Here is a 25,929-nt window from a genome sequence, read left to right as displayed (position 1 = left end):
TAAGTCACTGGCAGTAAGTAGCAGGGTAGGAGGAAGATGGACTTGAAGAGACTTGGGAGTAAGAATGCTTGGACTATTTTAACTTACAACCTTATGGGACTTAGGCTCTCTATGGATGTTACCAAATTTTTATTAGATCACCAAATTATCTGATATTTAAATAGATTTTAATTTGTTAATTTTCCTAGGGCTAGAGAATCTGTAATCACACACTTATCTCCCTCTCTCTTGTAGTGACCTGGTACCATTGCACAATGCCTGTTCTTATGGTCATTATGAAGTAACTGAGCTTCTGGTCAAGGTTGGTTCTCTTACCTTTCTTATTATTTTCTATAATTATACAAAATTCTTAAAATACATGGTTTATTTCTGTTCTGAATGCTTGGTAGACAGAAGGAATAATTATAATCATAAAATACATGGGAACTGGCTGTGTTCAAATTTTTGAGATACCATATAATTTTAAACAAAATAACACAACTGTCATGTGAATAGCAGATTGGTTCTGTACTTTATAGCTAAAGATCAGAAAGCAACTTTTATTGATTCACATATTAAGCCACCAGTTATATCTGCAAGCAAGATTTTCCCATCCAAGGTTGTTACTCACTCCAATTTCTCTACATACAAATGTGTGTGTGTGCACCTGTGTGTGCCCACCTCCACCTTTGTAAGACGGCTCTTGCCTTGAACCCAGTTGTCTAATCCCTCAATACTTCATCTTACTTTCAGCTGCTGTCAAGGGAAGGGAAAGAAAACATTTGTTTCCAGAGCCTTAATGCTTCTTTTTGGACATGTGCCACCACATAATAATATCTACAGAAACAACTTTATAATATTGAGTAGTCTGTGCTGTATTGTATAAGCCTATTCAAATTGATAATGTACTTGTGGTATCATGTATTTGTAGCAGTGATCCTTTTTATTTATTTTTTGCCAGTCCTGGGACTTGAACTCGGGACCTGGGCACTGTCCTTGAGTTTCCTTTGCTCAAGGCTAGCACTCTACCACTTGAGCCACAGCACCACTTCTGGCCTTTTCTGTTTATGTGGTACTGAGGAATCCAACCCAGGGCTGCATGCATGCTAAGCAAGCACTCTACTACTACATCACCTTCCCAGACTAGCAATGATGCTTTTGCTTCTCTTTAAAACAACATTTGGAATCATAGTGAAACATCAGATGATTGTGTTAGTACAAATAGATAGCTGAGTACAGCACTTTTCATTTTTTTGAAATTAGAGAGCATCCTATTACTGTGCCAAAACACTGCTTATGAAGGAGCACAAGGAAAAATTCTGTAGTCATGGAAGAGTCTAAATCTTGACTTGGATGATGATATCATGAATATGTATATCTGCCAAAATTCACTTAATTATACAAAGAGCTGTTCATTTCACTGTATTTGTATTTATATGTCCAGAAGGGAAAAAAAATGTCTTGGAGAAGATGCCAGTTAAATCTAAAGCTTCATTCTTCACTTTAGAATTTAAAACAGATAACTTATTAGGAGGTGTAACACTCAGCTGGAAAAATAATTTATTTTTCTGAAATAATTAGCTTAAAAAATAAACCTTGGAGACAATCTTTTTAAACTTTCCTGAGTACTAATGTAATACAAAGTACTAAATTGCAGTTTAAAAATTGTCATAAAAGGGCTGGGGATATGGCCTAGTGGCAAGAGTGCTTGCCTCGTATACATGAGGCCCTGGGTTTAATTCCCCAGCACCACATATACAGAAATGGCCAGAAGTGGCGCTGTGGCTCAAGTGGCAGAGTGCTAGCCTTGAGCAAAAAGAAGCCAGAGACAGTGCTCAGGCCCTGAGTCCAAGCCCCAGGACTGGCCAAAAAAAAAAAAAAAAAAAAAAAATTGTCATAAAAAATTAATATTAAAATACACTTTGCCAGGCTGGGAATATGGCCTAAAGTGGTAAAGTGCTCGCCTTATATACATGAAGTCCTGGGTTCGATTCCTCAACACCACACATACAGAAAAAGCCAGAAGTAGCACTGTGGCTCAAGTGGTAGAGTGCTAGCCTTGAGCCAAAATAAGCCAGGGACAGTGCTCAGGCCCTGAGTTCAAGCCCCAGGACTGGCAAACAAAACAAAACAAAAATACACTTTTCCTCCCCAGCATGGTGCCTGTGTAAATGCAATGGACTTGTGGCAGTTTACTCCTCTTCACGAAGCAGCTTCTAAGAACAGGGTTGAAGTGTGTTCTCTTCTCCTGAGTTATGGTGCAGATCCAACACTCCTGAATTGTCACAATAAAAGCGCTATAGATCTGGCTCCCACCCCACAGTTAAAAGAAAGATTGTCATGTAAGTATAGAAATTGTGAATAGTGAGATATATGTCTATTTAGTTGGGGGAATATTTAAGAGTATTTTCTTTAACCATGAGTAGCTATTATTGCCTAGCATATTTAATGATTTGGAAGCTAGTACTTGCTCTAGATGCGATTAAAAGAAAACTTACTCATTCTTTGAAATCAAATTTTGCTTTTTTCTATGTATTATGGTGTACTTCTAAAATGAAAGCTTTTATTTTATCTTTAATATGACTTTCTAATTAATCTGCTTTGAAATTCAAAATGTTATTTGTAAGATTCCAATCATATAAGTATAGTCCCTGGGTCCTAACATTTCATATTCTTTTACCAAGTTCTGTGGTTTTTGCCTATAGTTAAAATGGATGCAGTAAGAAATAACCACCTAATTAAGATATGGTATTATTACTACTAACAATAGGCAACATGAGTTGGACTCATTATTGTGGAGTGAAAAAGAATGAAAGATGGTTTCTCAAGTAAAAGAGAAACTGATAAAAAAAAAATACTCTCTTTAATTCACTCATTATAGATTGCACTTAGCAATAGCCAGTTTGTCAAGTCCATAATTACCTAAGAGGTATGAGCAAATCCATCTGCTACTGCCGTGCTGTTAATGTAGGGATAATTAACACCCTTTTTCTTATTTTTTTTTAACTTAGAAAAGTTCTGTGCTTTGGAAAATTCTCAGAACACTCTGATCTATAAATACACTGCAGTTTTGTAGGTTTCTCTGAGCCAGTTATGAAATAGAACAGACCATGATTCCTTTCTTTTTTCTTAATATGGTCAGTCGTGGGACTTGAACTCTGGGCCTTGGTGCTATCCCTGAGCTCTCTGCTCAAGGCTAGCACTTTTCCACTTGAGCCACACTGCCACTTCCAGTTTTCTGGTGGATAATAGGAGCTAAGAGTCTCACAGATTTTCCTGCCCATGCTGGCTTTGAACCATGATCCTCAGATCTCAGCCTCCTGAGTAGCTAGGATTACAGGCATGAGCCACCAACTGGCATGGCCAGACTATGATTCTACCTTGGCTTAAATCTCTGTATACACCTGAGAATTAATTCAGCAGCAATTGACAGGAACTAGTGTACCACTGTGTCACTTTTAGCAGTTATATGTAGAAAATAGCTATACATCTTCAGTCTAGGTATTTTGGGAAATTATTTTTATACTAATTCCAGGAAAGTTACTAAGTATCTTTTGTTATAGAAATTTCATTAATCTGATCATTCTCACATAGATTTAAATGCTTCTTCATTTAGATGAATTTAAAGGACATTCATTGCTACAAGCTGCACGGGAAGCAGATGTTACACGAATAAAAAAACACCTCTCTCTGGAAATGGTCAATTTTAAACATCCTCAGACTCATGAAACAGCATTGGTAATGCTTCAGACTTAAATTTTATTTATTCATTATATATGTATATATGGATTGTTCTGGGGGTTTTTTTGGGGGTGGGGGGAGGTGTTTAGTGCTGTCTTGGGACTTGAAATCAGGGTCTAGGTACTGTCCCTGAGATTTTTTGCCAAAGGCTAGTGCTCTACTATTTGCATCTCAGCTCCACTTCCAGCTTTTTGTTTTGTTTTGATTAATTGGAGATGTGTCTCATGGACTTTCCTGCCTGGGCTGGCTTCAAATGTGATCCTTAAATCTTAGTCTCCTGAGTAGCTAAGATTACAGGTAGGAGCCTCTGGCACCCAGCATTTTTTCTTCTTTGATACTCAGCCTCAAACCAAGAATATATCTTTTTCTAACACTGTGTGGAACAAGTAATCCAAGGTTCTTACTTTGCTGCCTCAACTAGTTGAGAGATAAATACCACTTGGTTTAACAGTGATTTTATCAGTACTATTAAGCTGGGAGAATTCAAATTGGAGGGGACGGGGGAGGTCTTGAATTCAGGGCCTGGGCACTGTTGCTGAGCTTTTGTGCTCAAGGCTAGCATTCTACCACTTAAGCTACAACTTCACTTCCACCTTTTTGATGGTTAATTGGAAATAATAGTGTCACAGACTTTTTCTGACCAAGGTGCCCAAACCAGTATCCTGAGATCTTTGCCTGTTGAGTACCTAGAGTTACATGTGTAAGCCACCCACACCTGGCCCACATGAGTATTATAAAGCAGCCCAGCCTAGGCCTAGGGATATAGCTCAGTGGTAGACACTTCCTAGCATGCTTGAAGCCCTTGGTTCGATCCTCAACACTGAAAGAACTTTCTAAACAAAGCACAGACATCATGCAGTATGAGAACAATAAAAGGTGACTGGTCATATTGTTTTCCATTACAACAGTGGAACAAAGTTTGACTAGAGTATCTAGTAATGGGTGTCATATAGTTCATAGGATTTTCAGAATGTGGTGATGTACATTCTGTCTTCCGAGAGCAGTTAGGTAAAAGAAAAAAATGAAGAAATTGAATTACTTGATTATTCTTGATTGGAAACACAAGTTCCTTGGTTTTTTTTGTTTGTTTGTTTTTGTCCAATATTGTGACTAGAGCTCAGTAGCTGACATTTTTGCTCATTGGCTGACACTAACTCTTGAGCCATACTTCCAACACCAAGAAACATGAATATTTTATATAAAATCAGTTATATATAGTCTGATTAATGCTGCAATTTAAATTATTTAGCATTGTGCTGCTGCATCTCCATATCCTAAAAGAAAGCAAATATGTGAATTGTTGTTAAGAAAAGGAGCAAACATCAATGAAAAGACTAAAGAGTAAGTATACTTTCCATATTTAAATATTATTGATATTTTGGTTTTCAGAAATATACTCATTGTCTGGCTGACTTTTTCTCTTTAAGATTCTTGACTCCTCTGCACGTGGCATCTGAGAAAGCTCACAATGATGTTGTCGAAGTAGTAGTGAAACATGAAGCAAAGGTATATTTCATTTTTGGTAGTCTTTGATAATTCAATCAATTATTTTTCATTTAGCAGATGATGACTTTTTAAACTTCTCTAATAAGTTTTTTTCTCTAAATCTTCACTTAAAAACAGTACCATAGGTAACTTCTGTATTTTTTTGCTGCAAGATTTATTTTATTTACATATTCTTTCTATTTTTTTTAACTATATCCCATTGGCCAAAGTCATCCTTAAGTACTCTCACTTTTGGAGTGTGTGTATATATGTATGTTTGTGTGCAAGCTCATGCTTGTGTGAGCATGCTTATGTTCCTGGGGATGGATTCAGGTCAACTTACACGATATAACTTGAGCCATACCTCCAGTTTGGCATTTTGTTAAATAATTAGAGATGGAGTCTTGCAGACTTTAATGCCAGGCTTGCTTCAAACTATGATCCTACAGGTCTCAGCCTCCTTGAGTAGCAAAGATTACAGATCGTAGCTCAGTACTCAAGGACTTTAACAGTACATACTCCAGATTATATTCTAGTCTTTTCGTAGTTATCTTTTCTCACCTGTATCTTGGTTACCATGATAGCTCTTATTTGCCCCAGAAATAATCTTTGTACCTCCTGTTATTTCTGTAACTAAGCCAAAGAACTTGAATAAAAAGAAATTATTTAAATACTTTGACTAAAAACAATGTATCTGTCCATCTTGATTAATGTCCTTTAGCATTTGTGTACAAAGCATTTTATTCACTGAATACTTCCACTAAGGGTAGAAATTACTATTTCTTATCCAGGAACTTTAAAAAAGAAAAACCACCACTTAATAAAAAATACACAAAACAGAAATGATAGTTACATACATCTGCATTTTCAGGTTGTTTGTGGGGTTTTCTGCATTTTTCAGTTTTTTTACTTCAAATCATTGCCTTTTCAAACAAAACCATTAGTAAAAATGTACTATATAATAGAAAGAATGGAGCTACTCAGGATAAATAGAGAACAAAAAAGCAGAGACCTCATTTCCCTTGAATAGCACTTGGAATCTTTTCCTAACCAGATGCTGGGAGGGCTGTTTTGGTTTTTTATTTTTGCATTGGTATTGGAGGTTAAACTACTTTCTCCTTGGCTTTCTTGCTCAGGGCTACTGCTCTACTTTGAGCCATACCTCCACTTCTGACTTTTTGTTGGTTAATTGGAAATAAGAATTTCACAGTTTTTTCTTTTTCTACTTGGGCTGCCTTCAAACCATGATCCTCAGATCTTAGCCTCCCGAGTAGCTAGGATTACAGGAGTGCGCCACCCACCCACACCCATCCATTTGAAGAATCATTTTATCTATCCTTCCTTGGGTCTCTACTCAAAGAACTACTTAGAATTTTCCAGTTTCTTTTTCTGTTATCTTTCACTGTCCTAATGTCACTTTGATTTGGGGGAGTTCTTGATAATGTGCAAATAATCTTTCCTATTGTAAGTTTTTCAATGAAATAAAGTTTATTTCTACTTGACTGCTTGGCATATCTCATTTGTCTCTCTGTTCTGTACCTTCATTGGTTGTTTTTTTCATACATGTGGTGTGTTACTTGAAGAATATGTTCATACATATTTAAATTTGATTTGTGAAACTCAAAAACAGTCTTGACTGGGGTGACCAACCATTCAGTTTTATCCAGGACTTGGCGATTTCAAAACAACAGGGCTTTCTGTGTCAAAACTGAGAAAGCTCTGGACAAACTAGACAAGTCGGTCACCCTAATCATAGTGGTATCCAAATATGGTTTTCAAATGATGTTTCTCATACTGAAGTGAATTAGAGTGTATGAGTAGTTTAATTTCCCTCAGCATTTAAAATAAGTCCCATTCTAAAAGAATGGAGAGTAGTTATTAATAGTCTAGTTCTCATGTTCATTAAGGTGTTGTTATATTCTGATTTCATGAATGTGAATCAACCAGTATCTAAAATCATATTAATGGACACTGGGTTGGTTACTGAAGAACTTAATTTCTGTTATGCTTTTAATTATATTTATGGTCAGACAGCAGAGTTGAGGTTGAAATAGAGTTGTACAAGTATTGTTTCCTTGTGAAGAATATCAAAAATACAGCTGAATTGAAAGAATTTTAAAGAACATATTTTGTCACTAATATTTTACTGTGTCGTTTTATTACATATCCATCAGTATCTTGTTTTTTTACATATGGCAAGGTAAGTTGCAAATCATTGTACTTATCCCTAAATACTTTCAAATGCACATCAGAGTTCAACATGTTCGAGGTTTCAGTTTACATATAATATTTACATACCATGAAAGGCACACATCTTAAATGAACATTTGCTGAACTTTGACAAATGTATGCATCTGGGTAGCCAAAAGTATTGAGAGAAAGAACATGGGCTTGGTGGTTATTGCTCAGTGGTCGGAGCTCACAGTTCCCAGCACAACCACCACCCCACCAAAAAGACAATAATAATGCCCCATCCTACCTCTTAATGTACGTAATAGCCATTCTTACTTTCTAACATAAATTAAATTTGCCTGTTGAGGCCTTGATAAACATGGAATAATGCAACTTGCTCTTGTATAAGGATTTTTCCACTGAGTGTAATATTTTGGAAATTCATCAACACCTCAACAAATTGTTCCATTGAGTTGCAGAAAAGATTCTGTGTGTGAATATACTTTTACATTTATACAAATTATACTTTACAAAATAATGAGATAGACAACAGAAATAAATATTTTAAGGACATGGGCCGTGTCTCAATGGCAGTAGCAAGCTTGCCTAGCTTGAACAACATAGTCCTGGGTTTAATCTCTAGAACCACAAAAAGGAAAGGAAAAGAGATGGGCATTTTAATGCTAAGTAATATCCAGTTTTGCTCCTGGCTACATCCACATCCCCCAGAGAGCCTGTAAAATTGATGGACTCAACTATTACTTGATGTCTCACAATTTTTCAGTCAAAATTTGAGTTTTCCGGCAGGGTGCTGGTAGCTTATAACTAATCCTAGCTACTCAGAGGGCTGAGATCTGAGGATCATAGTTCAGAGCCAGCCCAGGCAGGAAAGTCCGTGAGAGTCTATCTCCAGTTAACCACTCAAAAACTGGGATTCCAGCTGTGGCTAAAGTGGTAGAGCAGAACACTAGCCTTGACTGAAAGAACTCAGGGACACATCGACCAGGCCCTGAGTCCAAGCCTCACGACCAACCAAAAAAAAGTTATTAAGCACTAACATTCAGGAATGATAAAAGACTGAAACCCATTGGCAAGTTCTCAGATGTCTTTGTTTTATTTGGTTTGGGGCATTTGAGCAGACTGTGGATGTGTGCTACAAGGAATTTTCCTTCAAGTTGCCTGCGTTGTAACATTGGCAATATAGCATGTGGTAGTATCCAGTTTAAAACTGCACTGCACTACAGACTAACTTCAACTTTTTCTGCATTGTCAAGGTTAATGCATTGGATAATCTTGGTCAGACATCCTTGCACAGAGCTGCACATTGTGGACATCTACAAACTTGTCGTCTACTCCTGAGCTATGGATGTGATCCTAACATTATATCCCTTCAGGGCTTTACTGCCTTGCAGATGGGAAATGAAAATGTGCAGCAACTCCTCCAAGGTATTAAGTGCTTGCATCATCATCATATCATCATTATTAGTCTTTACTTTTTTAGGTACTAAGAATTGTGTGTAAGAGTTGGTAAGAGAAATTTTTTCTTTTCTTCCTAGGTCATACTCTAACCTCATTATGCTTAGTACCCAAATGTCATTAACTCATGTGATTTTGTTTAAGTAGTATTTTTGTCAAATTTCTCTTAAGTAGATAGCTCTCAAATTTTTATAAAGGAAGCTAAAAATAAAAAAGCCTTTACATCTGGATGCATGGTGCACACTTGTAATACCAGCACATGGTATAGCTGTTATGAGACTAACAACCTTGGTTTGGGGGGGGGGGGGAGATACAACTAACCCACACTTCTTAGCTCACACTGGTCATTCTAAATACTCAGGATGCTTGAGGTTCACAGTTCAAAGCCAGCCCAGGCAGAAAAGTCTGAGAGACCATTATCTCCAATTAAAGGAATGTTTAAGAAAGTGTAAGGGGGGGGGTGGGGTGCTGGGGATATGGCCTAGTGGCAAGAGTGCGTGCCTCGTATACATGAGGCCCTGGGTTCAATTCCCCAGCACCACATATACAGACAATGGCCAGAAGTGGCGCTGTGGCTCAAGTGGCAGAGTGCTAGCCTTGAGCAAAAAGAAGCCAGGGACAGTGCTCAGGCCCTGAGTCCAAGCCCCAGGACTGGCCAAAAAAAAAAAAAGAAAAGAAAGTGTAAGGGGGCCAAGTGTTGGTGGCTCATGCTTATAATCTGTGCTACTCAGGAAGCTGAGATCTGAGGATCACGGTTCAAAACCAGTCCAGGCAGGACAGTCTTTGAGACTCTTATCTCAAAATAACTACCAGAAGTGGCACTGTGGCTCAAAGTGGTAGAGCACTAGCCTTGAGCAAAAAGCTCAGGGAAAAGGACCCAGGCTTGGAGTTCAAGCCCACGACTGACAAAAAAAAAAAAGAAAGAAAAGGTGTAAGGGTCTTTTAGTATAGCAATCCTAGTAATAAATACACCTTAAATACTAGCTGTGCTTCATTCTTTCTTAGATCCTGCATTTTTTTTTTTTTTTTTTTTTGCCAGTCCTGGGGCTTGGACTCAGGGCCTGAGCACTGTCCCTGGCTTCTTCCCGCTCAAGGCTAGCACTCTGCCACTTGAGCCACAGCACCGCTTCTGGCCGTTTTCTGTATATGTGGTGCTGGGGAATCGAACCTAGGGCCTCGGGTATCCGAAGCAGGCACTCTTGCCACTAGGCTATATCCCCAGCCCTAGATCCTGCATATTTAAGACATGTGGAATTGATACAAGAGTTACTAAGACTTACTGAATGTGTTCATATTCATTATTTTTAAGTACTTAAACATCTACATACTTTATATAGATTGGACATAGATCTCAAAACTCAGATAATAAATCAAGCCTTTTCTTTCTTATTTTAGCAATCTTTTTTTTTTTTTTTTTTTTTTTTTGGCCAGTCCTGTGGCTTGGACTCAGGACCTGAGCACTGTCCCTGGCTTCTTTTTGCTCAAAGCTAGCACTCTGCCACTTGAGCCACAGCGCCACTTCTGGCCGTTTTCTGTATATGTGGTGCTGGGGAATTGAACCCAGGGCCTCATGTATACGTGGCAGGCACTCTTGCCCCTAGGCCATATTCCCAGCCCTTAGCAATCATTCTTGACGATCTTATGTCTGTGGTCTGAGATCCACATTTTGCAACTCACTGCTTAAATAGGTGGAGGCAGATTGATCCTCCTAGGGTCTGCCAAAACTGAATTACTTAAAAATCTACTTTCCCATATATTACACTTGATTAGAGATTAAGAATACTTGTCCTGTTCATTTACCTGGTACTAGAATTTAGTCTTGACAGTTTTGTGCTAAATTGTATTATATGGCTTTACTTACCTTTCCAACCCATTTCTTAGAATAAATTTAGAATTTCCAAGGTAGCATATAGTCAGATTATCTTCTAGAAAGACTGTGTACTATTTTACACCCCCACTAATACTAATGTCGTGTTTTCCTTGTCAGCATCAGATAATGTACTCAGCTATGTATTAAGCCCTCCTTGGGCAGTCTTCATAAGAACACTTACATATTGAATGTATTTTCTTCTAACTACATACTGTAATATGGGGTTTTTCCATTAGTTCTTTGTCTTCTAGCTTTGTTAAGTGCCATGCTATTGCCTGATATTTTTTAATCAATTTGCCTTCAAAGTGGTATTTTTAGAATTTTTTTCTAAGATGTAGAAATATTTTCCTAGGTTTTATTTAGTTTTGGTTTTGCTCTGTGCCAGTACTGGGGTTTGAACTCAGGGCCTTGTGCTATTTTAGGTTTTTTCTGCTCACAGTTGATGCTACCAGTTGAGCCGTGCCTCCAATTCCAACTGTTTAAAATTGAAAAACAATATTGAAGCTCAGGAAATTAAAGTGATTTACTCACGTTTAGTAATTATCTAATGGCAGAATTATTCTCCTAATTTAATACTTTCCCAGCATTCCTCGTAACTTGATTGTATTTTATATTCTTTTCTATCACATTTGTAACTACACATACTTATATGCAATATGTTTCAGAAAATTGCTAGGAACTTTAATATTTTTCTTCACTACTTTGGAAATTTCCTATATAATCTAGTAAACTGTAAAAGAACTTTAGAAAGCTTGGTTCTATTTTCTAAATAGAAGTTAATCATAACTCTTCCTCTCTTTTTTAGAAGGTATCCCATTAGGTAATTCAGAGGCAGACCGACAATTGCTGGAAGCTGCAAAGGCGGGAGATGTGGAAACTGTAAAAGTAAGATACAATTTAAAGTTTTTGTTAGCCTTGGAGTTTTTCTTTTGACATTGTTTAATGAATTTGTATATTATAATGAAGGTCTTGGTTTATGTGTGTCTTGCTTTAAAAGGCCAAAAACACCTATTTCTGAAAATAGGAACACTGGGTAATAAAAGAGAAAGATCTTAGTTTCAGCCTTGAATGAATATCACATTCACAAGTTTAAACAAATTTTATATAATACCAAGTGGATTTTACTTAAAAGAACTATTTATTTGTCCCTTTAAAAGAACAATGTGGAAACTGGAAATGTAGCTTAGCAGTATAGTGTTTGCCTAGCATGCGTGAAGCCCTGGGTTCAATTCCTCAGTACCACATAAACAGAAAAGGCCAGAAGTGGTGCTGTGACTCAAGTGGTAAAGTGCTAGCCTTGAGCAAAAAGAAACCAGGGACAATGCTCAGGCCCTAATAAGTTCAAGCCCCAGGACTGGCAAAAAAAAAAAAAAAAAAAAGAAAGAAAGAAAGAAAAAATGTGTAGCTGGATGCCGGTGGCTCACATCTATAGTCCTAGCTACGCAAGAAGCTGAGATCTGAGAATTGTGGTTTAAAACCAGCATGGGACAGGAAAATTTGCGAGCCTCATCTCCACTAAAAACTATCCTAAATAAAAGAGGTGGACCTGTGGCTGAAGTGGTAGAGCACTAGCCTTGAGCAAAAGAAAGTCAGGGACAGCACCCAGGCCCTGAGTTCAAGCCCCAGGACTGGCACCAATAAAAAAGAATAAGATATATGCTGGAAGTGATGGCAAATGCCTGTGATCCCAACATTCAAATGACAGGTATAGAAGGGTCCTGTTTTAAGCCAACTGTAACTACATAGCAAGATCTGTCTTGATAAAATGCAAAGACTGGAGTGTGGGGCTGGGAATATGGCCTAGTGGTAGAGTGCTTGCTTCACATACATGAAGCCAGGGGTTCGATTCCTCAGCACCACATATATAGAAAAAGGCCAGAAGTGGTGCTGTGGCTTAAGTGGTAGAGTGCTAACCTTGAGCAAAAAGAAGCTAGGGACAGTGCTCAGGCCCTGAGTTCAAGCTCCAGGACTGGAAAAAAAAAAGACTGAAGTGTGATTCAAGTGGTATAACACTTCTTTATTAAATGAGAGGCCATGAATTTAAACCGTGGAACTACTCCAAAAAAGAAAACAAAACCCCACAACAACAAAAAGAAATAAAGCATATCAAATTACTGTTTACATATAAACATTGTTTATATATGATACATAAACAAGTAGAAAAGCAAGTTGTCACTTCTTTCTACAGTTTTCCTCATTTCTCTCTCCCATCTGCTTCTGCTTCCAGGATCTATGTTGGTACAGTAGTACAGTAGTAATACAGTTATTGCCACTTCTCAGAGCCACTGTCTCCTAATACTCTACTATTCATCTAGACTAGGATTTGTTTTGCTCACAGCAACCAACTTTGGCAGTTGTCTACCCCATCTCCTAGAGCAGTCTTCCTCAGAATAACCTTCCTGAGATTCTGCTTAGACTTTATCATACAATTGGATGTAATGTTTTACTGCCTATGCCGGGTTATCTGTTACCTACAGAAATATTCTGATGAATGACTCAAAAACCTAATGTTTTGAAAGTCCAAGAGTTTCACAATTCAACTAGTACAAATTAGAATTCTGTATTATTAGCTAAATCTTCAGAGGGGTAAAATGTTCTTTTAATTTTTAAAGCTAATAGGGAAAGAAAGCTTTCTGTAGTCCCCTGTTTTCAAAACTTTTGACCTAGATTGAGGGGGCAACAATGATTGATACTTTTTTTAAAAAGCTAAGTTTGTTTAATTTGTAGCAGAAGTAGCTATTTGAAATAATTGTGCTATATTTCCATATAGTCGTTTCAATCCTAAACAGACCTACTGCACAATGTCAGTTTAGACTTTCACATATTGGCCTCATTCTGTAGCTTCAAGGTAATTTCTTCAGTGGTTGTTGGTTGCGGGGAAGGGGTTGTTGTCTTTTGAGACAGGGTAATCTCATGTAGTCCAAACTCTCAATTCTCTTGCTTAGCCTCACCAGCGATTGGGATCATAGGTATGCACCACCGTGCTTGCCCTTGGTACTCATATTTTAAATGAAATGCTTTCTGAAAACTGATTTTTAAAAATGCATCTTATCCTTTCATGTTGCTGAATCTGAATACAGATATTATTTTTTGCAAAACATGATAAAAATTAAGTAAAAGGAAAGTAGATAATGGAGAGCTAGCTGAATTGTTCAAATGCATGTGCCGGTAAACTGGTAAATTTTAAATGCTCATCCATGTATACCTTTTGTTTTGTTTTTTTGTTTTTGTTTTTGGTCAGTCCTGGGGCTTGGACTCAGGGCCTGAGCACTGTCCCTGGCTTCTTCTTGCTCAAGGCTAGCACTCTACCACTTGAGCCACAGCGCCACTTCTGGCCATTTTCTGTATATGTGGTGCTGGGGAATCGAACCCAGGGACTCAATGTATACGAGGCAAGCACTCTTGCCACTAGGCCATATCCCCAGCCCCTCCCATGTATACCTTTTAAAGAACATAAAACTAACCAGCTAAGAACATGAAACTGTTATAAACATAATTATATAGTCAAACTTTGCCAAGAATAATGCACCTGTTATCCCTACACCCAAGATGTTAAGGCAAGAGAATCAAGAGATGGATTGACCTAGGTTCCATAGCAAGACAGTATGTCAAAAACATTTTTTGTTTAATTAAGGAAATAAGATTTGTTTTCATAAAGAAGGAGCCTAGGAAAACAAATAAGAAAATATGTGGTTGAGGCTAGAATTAACCTTAGAGAATAAAATAAGGAAAGCTATCTCTCTCTTTCTGACAGGCATTCTGGTTGTAAAAATCCCCTTATTGAAAGTTTATCTCCATCAACCTTTTCCTAAACAAGTGTGAATCTGTATGTACCTAGAATACCTAGAATATCTGCCTACTAATGAATACTAGTGCTCAGTTGTATTTAGTAGTGACCCATTAATCTAGATGATCTATTAGATAATTACTGTTAGAAAACGTGCCTGAGAATGGATAAATTAATAAGTGGAAAATAGAATGCCTGTAGTAACTACCACATCTAGTAGAACTTGGTACTCATTAAACATACTTATTCCTGCTCATTGGACACTGATGAAAGTGGACCATACAAGGGCGGGGCTGGGAAAGAATGAGGAAAAGGAAGATACAAAAGGAAATGTACTCATTACCTGACTCATATAATTTAATCCCTTTGTACATCACCTTTATAGTAACAACAAAGTAAATATTTTTTTAAAAAAACCTAATTCCTAATGATTGCAATGTGACTCATTCTCTTAAATATGGTTCCTTGACCATCAGCTTCAACATCACCTAGAAATACAAATTTTCAAGCCCCAACCCAGCCACAGGATTTAAAAATCTAGAGATTTGAAACAACCACTGGTCCAGAGGAGAACTTCTCAACTTTAATGTGCTTACAGATCACCTAGGGATCTTGTTAAAATGGAGGTGGGGAGAGGACACAAGGTCCTGCCATGTAGCCCATGCTAGCATCAAATAGTTCTATCTCTGCCTCCCAAGTACTGGGATCAGAGGCATACTTCACCACACCTGACTTAAAATACTTACTCAGGGGACTGGGAATGTGGCTTAGTGTTAAGAGTGTTTGCTTAGTATGCATGAAGCCCTGGGTTCAATTCTCAGCACCACATATACAGAAAAATCTGGAAGTAGCACTATGGCTCAAGTGGTAGAGTGCTAGCCTTGAGCAAAAAGAAGCCAGGGACAGAGCTCAGGCCCTGAGTTTGAACCCCAGGACTGGCAAAAAAAAAAAAAAAAAAAAAAAACCTCAGTTCTGGCTCCAGTGGCTCTTCGTGTAATCCTAGGTACTTGGGAAGCTGAGACCTGAGGACCACTATTCAAAGCCAGCCCAGTTAGGAAAGTCCCTGAGGTTCATATCTCCAATTAACCACCAGAAAAATCAAAAGTGGTGGTGTGGCTGAAGTGATAGAGCTCCAGCCTTGAGCAAAAAAATCTAAAGGACAGCATCCAGGCCCTGAGTTCAAGCCATAATAACTGACACACACAAAAAGAATAAATGGGTTTCAAAAAACTGAGACAAAGTAAATCAGACATTTGAAATTTCTGCTGTATAAGTTGAAACAAGTAAGAGCTTATAAAAGCATTGTTTGTTGTGTTCAATCCTTCAGAAACTGTGTACTATTCAGAGTGTCAACTGCAGAGATATTGAAGGACGTCAATCTACCCCACTCCATTTTGCAGCTGGGTATAACAGGGTATCTGTGGTGGAATATCTGCTACAGCATGGAGCTGATGTGCACGCTAAAGATAAAGGGTAAGCACCAACAACTACCACACATCCCTGGCCTTTTTAGGAAAAGAAGAAAATGTGTTTTGATAGTTGCCAACTATTTTTTTTATAGGATAGTTTGTTTAACAGTTTAAATGTAGTTTCTCAGTTTCAAGATGTTACAAAGATGAGTATTTATATGAAGACTTCTGTGATACCTTAAACTTTTATATAATTGTTAAGTTTTATAATGGCCAAGAAGAGTATGACATTATTGTGGTATTAGGTACTGGTATTTTTTTTTTATTTTTTGGTGGGGAGAGGAGGCATTGTGGAGCTTGACCTAAGGGTCTAGGCACTGTTCCTTAGCTTTTTTGTTCAGAGCTAGCACTCTGCCACTTGAACTGCAGCTCCACTTTTTGGTTTTCTGGGGGTTAATCAGAGATGAGTATTACAGATTTTACTGTCCAGGCTGGCTTCAAACCATGGTCTTCAGATCTCAGCCTCCTGAGATGCTAAGTTTACAGAAAGGAGCCACAAGTGCCCATCATGGTATTGATCATTAATATAGTGTTGCTATTGTTCAATAAAGATTTTTGAATTTTTCAAATTTGCCTTGAAATCATTTTTACTAAAAAATAATACAATTCTAACCCAGGCGTCAGTGTTTCTCACCTATAATCCTTGCTACCAGGGGGCTAAGATTTGAACTTTATGGTTCCAAGGCAGCCCAGATAGAAGTCCTTGAGACTCATCTTCAGATAACCACCAAAAAGCCAGAAGTAAAATGGAAACAAGCCGGGGGTGGGGGAGGGGGTGGGAGGCCAGAAGTGGTACTGTGGCTCAAGTGATAGAGCCACTCACTTTGAGTGAAAAAGCTAAAGCACAGTACCCAGCTACTGAGTTCAAGCCCCTATACCAGCACACTCAAATAAATACTTTTTTTTTTCTCATCCTGGGGTTTGAACACAGGGCCTGGGCACTGTCCCTGAACTTCTTTTGCCCAAGGCTAGTTCTCTACCACTTGAGCCACAATGCCACTTCCAACATTTTCTGTTTATGTGGCACTGAGAGCTCAATGCATGCTAGGCAAGCATTCTACCACTAAGCCACCATCCCAGCCCCATAAATAAATTCTTATATACAAATATGTACACATAGTGCTAGATACTATGAGTTACCTGAATGTTTGTCATTTTCTGCATTTTAAAAACCCATCCCCCAAAATTGTGTTTCTTCTTTCCATAGATTTAGGTTCTTTAAAGTATAGTAATTAGGCAGTTCAAGAATTGTCTTTCTGATGTGCATCATTGGGAAGGTTAAAAAAGATGAAATCAAGGAAGGGTTAGGGGGAGAGAAAGTGGGAGAAAAATGAGCAAGGAGCCTAACAAGTATGACAAGAAATGTATTCATTACCCTAAGTATGTAACTGTAACTCCTCTGTATATCATCTTTACAATATAAAAAGAATTGTCTTTCATCATTTATGTATAGTTATTAAGATTAAATCATATCCTCTGGTTTTACTCATTTGTCTTTTCATTCCAGAGGCCTTGTACCTTTGCACAATGCATGTTCTTATGGGCATTATGAAGTTGCAGAGCTTCTTGTTAAGCATGGAGCAGTAGTTAATGTAGCTGATTTATGGAAATTTACACCTTTACATGAAGCTGCAGCCAAAGGAAAATATGAAATTTGCAAGCTTCTGCTCCAGGTATATTTCAAGTACATCTGTGGACAGTGAATTATTTAGCATATGTTAGGTGTTTTTCTAGCAACTGTAGTATAAAATTATACTAATAAGTGTAAAAAGTTACATAATTAAATGGAGTTGCCTGATTTGATATGTAGATTTCAGAAAAAAAAAGTTGTGAACATTATTTTTATTTTAATTGGCAAACTCAACATTTATACATTTTCCTGTGTACAATATGGTAATTTAAAATGCTTTGAAGTATATAGCTTATGAACCCCATTTAACATTGATAAAATTGATGGCACCGGTGTAATACAGCTACCAACAGATGTTTCACAGCAAAAACATTAGTTAATAGACTCATACTTTGTGAAAGGTAAAAATAAAACCATGAGCTACAAAATAATGATTCAGTTAACAATAAACTTCAAACTTTTTTTTTTTTTTGCCAGTCCTGGGCTTGGACTCAGGAGGGCCTGAGCACTGTCCCTGGCTTCTTTTTGCTCAAGGCTAGCACTCTGCCACTTGAGCCACAGCGCCACTTCTGGCCATTGTCTGTATATGTGGTGCTGGGGAATTGAACCCAGGGCCTCATGTATACGAGGCAAGCACTCTTGCCACTAGGCCATATCCCCAGCCCAAACTTCAAACATTTTAATTGAAATAAATTATAAGGCCACTGAAAATGTTTTTGATAGCTAGGTACAAAAATACTTCACATTATGTTACAGTTATCTCTGATATCTGTACATTCACAGACTGTAAGTTTATAGCTTAGAAGCAGTAGACTACACCATATAGCCTAGATGTATAGAAAGCTCTGCTATCTACATTAGTGTAAATGGTGTTTGGCTATGATGTTTGCATGATGATGAAATCACCTAGGGATCCATTTTTTTTTCAGAACTTGTCCCTGTAATTAAATAAGCATGACTATGATATACATCAATTAATTTTCAATGAAATGCCTTATTTTAAATGTTTCAAATTTTATCATTAGTGCCTTGTTATAAAAACCCATAGTACATAACCACTCCTGTATTTTTGCATTAATAATCATTTTAACTTAAGGTATAAAGTGACTTGTTGGCTTGGTTGTATTGAATTGACGTTTTTATGAAAGGTTCACCTAAATCCCTTCCTCCTCCTCTTTTCTTTTTCACATCTCTAGCATGGTGCAGATCCTACAAAGAAAAACAGGGATGGGAATACTCCTTTGGATCTTGTTAAAGATGGAGATACAGATATCCAAGACCTACTTAGGGGAGACGCAGCCTTGCTAGATGCTGCCAAAAAAGGTTGTTTAGCCAGAGTGAAGAAGTTGTCTTCACCTGATAATGTAAATTGCCGTGATACCCAAGGCCGACATTCTACCCCTTTACATTTAGCAGGTATGTGAATGAAGTTTCACAAATTTTGGTTGGTAAAGTAAAATGTTGCCTATACTTAAACCTCAAAGTTTCCAACCAGGTCTCTTCTGATAGCAAATACTCTTAAATTTCTGCACAGGGCAACTCTTAACTTTTTTTGGGGGGGGAGGGGGGGGGCAGTCCTGGAGCTTGGACTCAGGGCCTGAGCACTGTCCCTGGTTTCTTTTTGCTCAAGGCTAGCACTCTGCCACTTGAGCCATAGCGCCATTTCTGGCCGTTTTCTATATATGTGGTGGCTGGGGAATCGAACCCAGGGCTTCATGTGTACAAGGCAAGCACTCTTGCCACTAGGCCATATTCCCAGACCCAACTCTTAACTCTTAACAGGTCAAGCTCTCTACTAAGTTCTACTTCACTTAAGTACTAGTATGTTAGATTCAGTGAGAACAATTGACACAGGCTCTTCCAATCAGCATCTGCTTGAGATCCTTTTCTTTATTTTTTTTTTCTTTTTTGTGGGGCTTGAGCTTGGGGTCTGGGCACTGTCCCTGAGCTCTTTTGCTCAAGGCAAGCATTACTACCACTTTGACCCAGAGCTCCACTTCCAATTTTCTAGAGGTTAAAGATCAGAGTCACAGATTTTCCTGCTTGTGCTGGCTTCAAACCACAGTTCTCAGATCTCAGCCTCCTGAGTAGCTAGGATTACAGGCATGAGCCACCAGCACCCATTGTGATCTTTTGTTAAGAATACAGTATTGAGTCATCTTTAGTGAATTTAAAAATACGCCTTCTTCAGCTAGCCTTCCTCACAGGAAACTAAAGCGTTCACGCTTCTGATGATTGTTGCTAAGTACAAACCACAAAATAATTTTTTAAATCTTGGACTTACATAAACCTTTGCCAAAGTTATTTTTGTTTTATTTTGCAAGAACTGTCAAAATCAACAACCAGCTGGCTTAAACAAAGAAATTTGTTTTCTCATAGGTCTTACCAGGACACTGACCACATTAAATTAGTCCCTATCTAGCTATTTCTTCTGCTTTGTATAACAGAAGAAATGAAAATCTATTCTGAGTTCATGTCAGTCTTGTAGCATAGCTCTGTGTTGTTAATATTTGGACCCCAAACATTGTCCAAGAAAATGAATTACTCTAACCATGTCTGCTTTAGAGCATTTTTGGAAATGACAAGCCAAAAATGCCAATTTTGTCAGCAAAAGCTTCACTACTTCCTTCCTTGTGCCAGTTTCTAGTCCGTGCAATATTAAGAATATAGCCTGATTGGAAATTGTACTGTACATATTTAATTAGCTTTTTTATCTTTATTGTAGCTTAGTAGAATATGTAGTAATATTTAAATTCATGTTGAGTATACAAGGTACTCTCAAAATATTTCTGTAATATTAAATGCTGTACCTTGAGACCTAGAAAGAGTTCTATATTATAATAGTTTATGATCAATGTTTTTCTTACTTGATTGTAAAAATTTCTCATACTAGATCCTTCAGCAAAAATTAAAAACTACAGTAATCTTAAATATGAATAAATCATTTGAACCATTTTTCAAGTGATAACTATTTTTATGTTGCCAAGGTTAAGTTGAAATTTTGTTTTTCCTATCTTAGGATTGTATGGCAAATAAAATATACTTTATTGATAGAATGGTAGGTGGGAGATTATGCATGCTTCCAAAATACAAAGCTTTGCCTCATGGCTTTAGCAATGAGTAGATTCCTTAATCAGACTTGCAGAGATAGGAACATGTAAATTCTTACCAGCTAAGTGCATGTGCTTATGACCTGAGAGTGAGTACTCTGAGACTCATCTTGGTTTACTTCCTCCCATGTTGCAGCTACTTATATTCCTAACTTGGTTTTTATGTGTTTATGTTTTTATGTGACTTGGAATCCTTGAGAAAATAAATCTGAATTTAGGAAGTTATGTAACAACTGAGAGCAGGGACTTCGATAGGAAGGTACAAGAAAATTGATCAATACAATTTGGGGATTCTCTAAAACCAATGAATATCATCACCAATCAAAAAGTTCCAACATTTTAAGACCACTATCAATCTCCCTTCTGTTTCTGTTTTCTAAAGTTTATTTATTTTGTTTTGAGGGCAGAGGGTTAGCAGTACGGGGCTTTGAACTCAGGGCCTTGCAAATGTCTCTATTACTTAAGGTAGGCAGGCATCTGGCAAAGATTTTGCATTTTGCCCAGGACCAGTGCCAGACATGGACTTAAAAACTATAATCCTGTCTGCTTCCCAATCTCGGCTGGAATTTTAAGTGTGAGCTATTACATCTGGACTCAGAGGTTAAGTTTTAATAGACTCAAGAATTTCAGATTTACATAAATTTTCATTTTTTTGTATCTATGCTTTATAAATATATATATAGCTATATATAACATGTATATAACTATTTACAAGTGAAAGTAATGTTTGTTTGCTTTTTTAAGCTGGTTATAATAATTTAGAAGTTGCGGAGTATTTGTTACAACATGGAGCTGATGTTAATGCTCAAGACAAAGGAGGACTTATTCCTTTACATAATGCAGCATCTTATGGGGTAAGTTTTCTGTGATACCTTTTAAAATCTATGTAATTTTCAAAGTGCAAGTCACTATTGGAGTGCATATGGAATTTAGTTTGACTTTTTCATTTTACAGAGAAGTAAAAGTTAAATTGCACACAATTTTTAGCTCTGAAACTACTTGTAAGGTTGCTGGGTTGCTGTTGTTTTATTATCTTGTTCAGCACTTTCCTCTTATTTTCAGTGAGATATTATCAGTTGTATTTATTTGTTGGTGCCCAGGAAATCTATAGAGTTTGTAGGAATACAGGTGCCTTCTTTCTGACTCTGAACGACCCTGAATATGGTCAGTTTTGACCAATATCAGTGGTATAGTTTGAATAATTGAGGAAGGCTGCTAGTTTATAAGTTGATAATAAGTTATAACACATGAGTAAGTTTAGAATCATTAAAGTTGTGTTAGTTTAGTTTCTTATATAGAATTCTGAACTATTTTCTAGGTTGTTCTCAAGTTATTGAAATTTCTACTGTAATTTTTAAGCAGCTACCACAAATTACAGTGTCATTTTCAGAGTTAAATTTGAAAATGTGGGGGTAGGTACAGACCTCATTTCTTCTTAAGAACTAAAGTGCAGTAATATAATATGTCAGTCCATAACAGTAGTATTTTCTTTTACAGCACGTAGACGTAGCAGCTTTACTAATAAAGTACAATGCCTGTGTCAATGCCACGGACAAATGGGCTTTCACACCTTTGCATGAAGCAGCCCAAAAGGGACGAACACAGCTTTGTGCTTTATTGTTGGCCCACGGAGCTGATCCTACTCTTAAAAATCAGGAAGGACAAACACCTTTAGATTTAGTTTCAGTAAGTGATGGGCTCTTTGAAAAATCTTAATTCTTTCCTGACCTTTTAAAATTCACTTGATAGATATATACTAAATGTCTTTATAGTGAATGGAGCAAAATCTGGTTTTCTGCCCAAACTTAAATTTAAAAATTCTTTGGTACTAAAATTTTAATGATAGAATTATTGATCAGTAATTTTGTACTAAGTACTATGGGAGTAGAAAAAAGAACACCATTAACTGCTTAGGAAACAGTAATAAGCCCTCTATGATTGCTATAATAGTACAAGATTGTATAGATCATCACTCTTAGGAACAATGCCCTGAAGGTACACCCACACAGCCTACTACTAGTAGAGATTTCCTTTTCTTCCTACACAACTTCTTTCAGCATTCTTGTTCCTTTTCCCACTGGAATTTATATAGGAGTGTCAACTACAGCTTCCACCTCTGCTTTGACCACTTGTGGCATAAGTGTAAATTCTCTTTCCATCCAGAGCAGTGAAGGAACAAGAATTCCTTTGAGATGGGAGAGTTCTACAAATTGCTTTCTACCAAGATTCCACTGTTCAAGGCTACAATGAGAAGCTGATTTAGTTCAACTGCATCTGGGGTTTAAATAGGTTTTCCTCAGCAGGCTGACAATCAAATCCTAATTGCAGCTTGATTCCTTCAGTTTTTTCAGTTCCAAGCTATTTAGAAGTAAAACGTGAGAGTTCATTTCACCCATATGTTCATTCACCATATAATTAAGTGGCAGAGAAACAAAATGCTCTAGAGTTTGTGCATGAGCTTTAGGATGAAACAGTCCTAGAATTCTAGCTCTGTCACTTACAGTTGTACATTCTACCAAGTTTTCTAACTGCCTAGATTTAGATATTATCTGAAAGGAGCCAAACGTATCTACTCAATATGAGAAATTAGCATATTTAAAGCCCTTGGTAGGGTATCAGATACATAAAAAGTACTCAATAACTGGTAACTATAGTTATAAACAAATGTTACATGCAGAAAAGAGAAAGAGAAAGATTGTATAGGGCATAAACTAAAAACATTGATTTGCTTCTTGCTGGATGTTTTTACCCAGTATCTTAAGCATTGTGAAAGCATGGTTTATGTTGCTAATGAAACAGCTTAATATATTAGTAAGTTTGGGGGAGATTTACATTTTAGCAAATTTGGCTAAAATTATCTTTATTACCAAAAATTTGGTTTTCAACTCTGAAAAACAAATATATCGCTATTTTCCATGAAATACAAACATTAACTAGTGTGTGCTTGAGTTCTACATATGTTGAATTACTTATTTTAGAGTAACTATAATAAGGTTATAAATTCTGACCTTTTAAAATTGATGTTTCTATCATTTTTTAGTGTCCTTTAATCATGGTATCAAAATTAGGATTTTGTTCATGTTTGCCACATTTAACATTTATTTTGATTATATGTGGCCTGGAAAAGTTCTGAATTATATTTTATATTTAGAAACAATTTAGCTAAGCATCAACTTGTTCACTTCACCTTTAAAATAATCAATGTTTGTTAGTACTATATGATAATCTTAGTGCACATCTACTGAGTTTTGTCATGTTTTTTAACTGTATCCTACTAGGTATAACAGAATTTTCCATTTTGCTTATAACAGACTTTTATCTGTGTTTGAATGTACCCTAGGCTGATGATGTCAGTGCCCTCCTGACAGCAGCCATGCCTCCTTCTGCTCTGCCTTCATGCTATAAACCCCATGTGCTCAATGGTGGGAGAAGCCCTGGAGCCACTGCAGATTCTCTGTCTTCTGGTCCATCCAGCCCATCAAGCCTTTCTGCAGCAAGTAGTCTGGACAACTTATCTGGGAGTTTTTCTGAACTGTCTTCAGTAGTTGCTTCAAGTGGACCAGAAGGTGCTTCCAGTTTGGAGAGAAAGGAGGGTGAGATGTTCTATAACAATAACCTTTTTTTTTTCTTGGTGGGGGGTGGTGGTGGTGGTGTCAGTTGCCAGTCCTGGGGCTTGAACTTGGGACTTGAACCATCTTTGAGCTTTTTTGCTTGGGGTTATCACTCCACTAATGTCTTTTTATTGGTTGATTGGAAATAGAGTCTCACAGACTTTTGTCTAGGCTGACTTCAAACCATGATGCTCATCTTGACAATAACTGGCATTATAGCATTAGAAAGTCTTTTTTTTTTTTTTTTTGCCAGTCCTGGGGCTTAAACCCAGGGCCTGGGCACAGTGCCATTTCCATTTTTGGCTTTTTTTCTGTTTATGTGGTACTGAGGAATCTAACCCAGGGCCTCATGCATGCTAGTCAAACACTCTACCACTAAGCCACATTCCCAGCCAGAAAGTGGTTTTTTTGCCAGTCCTGGGGCTTGGACTCAGGGCCTGAGCACTGTCCCTGACTTCTTTTTGCTCAAGGCTAGCACTCCGCCACTTGAGCTACAGTGCCACTTCGGTGGTGCTGAGGAATCGAACCCAGGGCTTCATGTATACGAGGCAAGAACTCTTGCCACTAGGCCATATTCCCAGCCCCAGGCCATATTCCCAGCCCCAGGAAAGTCTTTTTTTTTTTTTTTGGCCAGTCCTGGGCCTTGGACTCGGGGCCTGAGCACTGTCCCTGGCTTCCTTTTGCTCAAGGCTAGCACTCTGCCACTTGAGCCACAGCGCCACTTCTGGCCGTTTTCTGTATATGTGGTGCTGGGGAATCGAACCCAGGGCCTCATGTATATGAGGCAGGCACTCTTGCCACTAGGCCATATCCCCAGCCCCAGAAAGTCATTTTTTAACCTTGTAAATTATAGCCTCTGTTGTTCCTTTTTTTTTTTTAACATTACTAATAGAATTCCTAATGAACCTTTGTCCTTCCAAGTTGAAAGTTGATTCTCATTCTGCTTAACTTATCTTTTGATGTGAATCTTTTGCTTGTCAAAATTCTCACTTTATCCAGAGAAATTTGTTGGCCCCTTTGACCTTTAGATAGCTTCAGCCTCCTATATGCAAGCATTACAAACAAGATTATCATGCCCAAATTATGAACCTTCTTTTCAAAAGGAGCCTCCATTTTGAAAGATAAATCATTGATCTTAAAGATAAAGCTAAGGGCTGGGAATGTGGCTTAGTGGTAGAGTGCTTGCCTAGTATGCATGAAGCCCTGGGTTCAGTTCCTCAGTACCACACAAACAGAAAAGGCCAGAAGTGGCGCTGTGGCTTAAGTGGTAGGGATAGCGCTAGCCTTGCGTACAAAGAGGCTCAGGAACAGTGCCAGGTCCTGAATTCAAGCCCCAGGACCGATACAAATAAATAAGTAAAAATAAGATTAAAAATAAAATTTAAAACTAAAAATGAGAAGTTTTTTAAACTTGAGAATGCTCCAGTGGTTAAATATATCCATGAATGGTGAAATGTTACAAGTCTTGCTTTATGTGACTTTGGATTCAGTATTCTGTCCCACTGGCTACTGTATTTTGCTTCATCTTTATTTTCTTCACATATATGGTAACATCACAGAACTGTATTAATATAATGCTGATATGTATTATTCTGAAGT

General features: G+C 37.5%; 1 protein-coding gene across 2 annotated transcripts in view; it reads left to right on the top strand.

Moving 5' to 3' along the window:
• The window catches only part of Tnks2 (tankyrase 2), a 66,036-nt gene that overhangs the window by 25,014 nt on the left and 15,093 nt on the right, over window positions 1–25,929 (top strand). The window contains exons 7-19 of one of the 2 annotated variants that reach the window (XM_048338710.1): window positions 235–301; window positions 2,135–2,321; window positions 3,596–3,717; window positions 4,970–5,061; window positions 5,148–5,226; window positions 8,652–8,823; window positions 11,529–11,608; window positions 15,838–15,983; window positions 17,487–17,652; window positions 18,806–19,025; window positions 21,464–21,573; window positions 22,217–22,405; window positions 24,060–24,312. In XM_048338710.1, coding sequence (XP_048194667.1) covers window positions 235–301; window positions 2,135–2,321; window positions 3,596–3,717; window positions 4,970–5,061; window positions 5,148–5,226; window positions 8,652–8,823; window positions 11,529–11,608; window positions 15,838–15,983; window positions 17,487–17,652; window positions 18,806–19,025; window positions 21,464–21,573; window positions 22,217–22,405; window positions 24,060–24,312 — 1,883 coding nt within the window. The remainder of the gene's footprint in view (window positions 1–234; window positions 302–2,134; window positions 2,322–3,595; window positions 3,718–4,969; window positions 5,062–5,147; window positions 5,227–8,651; window positions 8,824–11,528; window positions 11,609–15,837; window positions 15,984–17,486; window positions 17,653–18,805; window positions 19,026–21,463; window positions 21,574–22,216; window positions 22,406–24,059; window positions 24,313–25,929) is intronic. The other variant, XM_048338712.1, reaches the window with a different exon arrangement.

The sequence above is a fragment of the Perognathus longimembris genome, chromosome 2, assembly GCF_023159225.1.
Source record: "Perognathus longimembris pacificus isolate PPM17 chromosome 2, ASM2315922v1, whole genome shotgun sequence".
Taxonomy (NCBI): domain Eukaryota; kingdom Metazoa; phylum Chordata; class Mammalia; order Rodentia; family Heteromyidae; genus Perognathus; species Perognathus longimembris.
The sequence above is the reverse complement of the archived record's forward strand: the minus strand, read 5'-3'. Positions and strand labels throughout refer to the sequence as shown.